General features: G+C 33.0%; 1 protein-coding gene across 1 annotated transcript; it reads left to right on the top strand.

Annotated features, from left to right (window-relative positions):
* The first annotated feature begins 704 nt into the window (after positions 1–704).
* Positions 705–1,640, top strand: LOC127197724 (taste receptor type 2 member 140-like). The gene has a single exon (XM_051155683.1). It carries the CDS (start codon positions 705–707, stop codon positions 1,638–1,640), a length of 936 nt encoding a protein of 311 aa, XP_051011640.1.
* The last annotated feature ends 429 nt before the right edge of the window (positions 1,641–2,069 follow it).

The raw sequence follows: 2,069 nt of genomic DNA, 5'->3' as shown, positions 1-2,069 counted from the left end.
CTAATCTTAAGTGAAATGTACAATAAATTTCAAGTAAATGGTAAACCTGGATGATTGAAGTCAGAAGCAAAAGGGATTATCATGAACTCAAGTGAATATTATGGACTGCATATGCATGTGTGCATGCATATATGATCTTATAAAAAGTAAAAGTATTAATCTTCTCAGTCCCAGGTGTTTGATGAATAACTAACCATATAAGATTATTAGCTCACTGTCTGAAGGAAGAACTTTGGAAAACAGGTATATGAGCCTGTACTGGAATCCTTTAGAAGTTTTAACTAAATGTTATGTTATATAACAGTTTAGATATTGTTTCCTTTTACTTGAGTTAGAATATTATAATTTTGCTTGTCAGAAATTAAGTGGCTAAAACGTAATATGTAGAGAATCAAAACAATTTTTTTTTCAGCACCAACTACAGAGGACTTCAGTACATTGTGCGTGAGGTATAGAGCATCCGGATGAAGCTCAGTGGGGGCTGTCTTGCTATTGTCTCTGTCTCTTACACAAAAAGTAAGATTTCTTAATGAAAACTATAAATCAACATATTAATGATTCTTGAAGTTATGTGATATTGTATATTAGAGTTCATTACATTAGTATGTTATGAATTGTTACGAATTGGCTAGACATACATCAGAGTACTGTAATTAACAAATATTTAGCACTATAGTGGAAATTGGAGCATCCTCTTGGAAACAATGAATGGTGTCCTCCACTATTTCTTATTAACTTGTTTAAGTATCGAGTTCATCTTGGGAAATGTTGGCAATGCGTTCACAGTGCTGGTAAACATCATGGACTGGATAAAGAGAAGACAAATCTCTTTCATAGATAAGATTTTCACTGCTCTAGCAATTTCAAGAATTGGTTTTCTCTGGACACTAATCACAAGCTTATTGGTACGTATACTGCATCCAGACTTAATAATGACTAGAAGAGTGGTGAGAAATATTAATGTCTCCTGGACAGTAACCAATCATTTCAGCATCTGGCTTGCTACTTGTCTCAGCATTTTTTATTTTCTCAAGATAGGTATTTTTTCAAACTCTATTTTTCACATAAGGTGGAAAGTTAAAAGAGTGGTTTCAATGACATTGCTGGCATCTTTGCTCATCATCTTTTTAAACATTTTAGTCGTAAACAAATGTGTTGATGTCTGGATTGATATACATCAAGCAAATATATCCTACAGTGCTATCTTAGATAATTCTAATGCAGTTGCTAAGCTTATTTTACTCATTAATACTATGTTCACACTCATACCATTCACTGTATCCTTGGCAATGTTTCTCCTGTTCATCTTCTCCCTATGGAGACATCTAAAGAACATGCAGCACAGTGCCAAAGGCTCCAGAGACATCAGCACTGCAGCGCACATAAAGGCCCTGCAAATGGTGGTCACCTTCCTGTTACTGTATACTCTTTTCTTTCTGTCACTTCTTTTGCAGTTTTGTAAAGCCGAATTTATGAAGAAAGACTCAGTTACTCTGCTTTTCTGGGTTATTGAAGTTTCCTTTCCTTCATGCCACTCATATGTCCTGATTCTGGGAAACACTAAGCTTAGACAAGCATTCCTTTCCATTGCGTGGTGGCTGAGACATAGGATTAATGATGCAAAACCCTCAGATTCCTAAAACGTATAAAGGATCATTTTTCATATTTTACAGTTCCTAAGAAGTTATTTATATATAAATATTTACTTTCTATGTTTCAGTTATAACATTGTACTTTGGAAACATTTTGTGTATATTTGATACTATCCAACTTTATTACAGCTTTGGCAGAAAATATGGAAATATCTATATTGTTCTATAAGCATAGATATGAATATGTACTAAGAAAAATATATGAACACAAATTTTTAATACAATATAATTTTCTATCTGGAATTAACCCCTTTGACCTTTTAAAATGATTTATGTTTATATATAATATGTACACATAAAATATGTATGCATATATTTCTGTTGGACGTAATAAATGTGAAACTGTAATTGTGTCCACATAAGAATACTTTTCTACCATTAGAACATGTCAAGAAGTGATATAGAGCCATGGTCATC

The sequence above is a fragment of the Acomys russatus genome, chromosome 13 (genome assembly GCF_903995435.1).
Source record: "Acomys russatus chromosome 13, mAcoRus1.1, whole genome shotgun sequence".
NCBI classification, from domain to species: Eukaryota; Metazoa; Chordata; class Mammalia; order Rodentia; family Muridae; genus Acomys; species Acomys russatus.
Note: the sequence above shows the minus strand (reverse complement) of the source record. Positions and strands in the feature narration are given on the sequence as shown.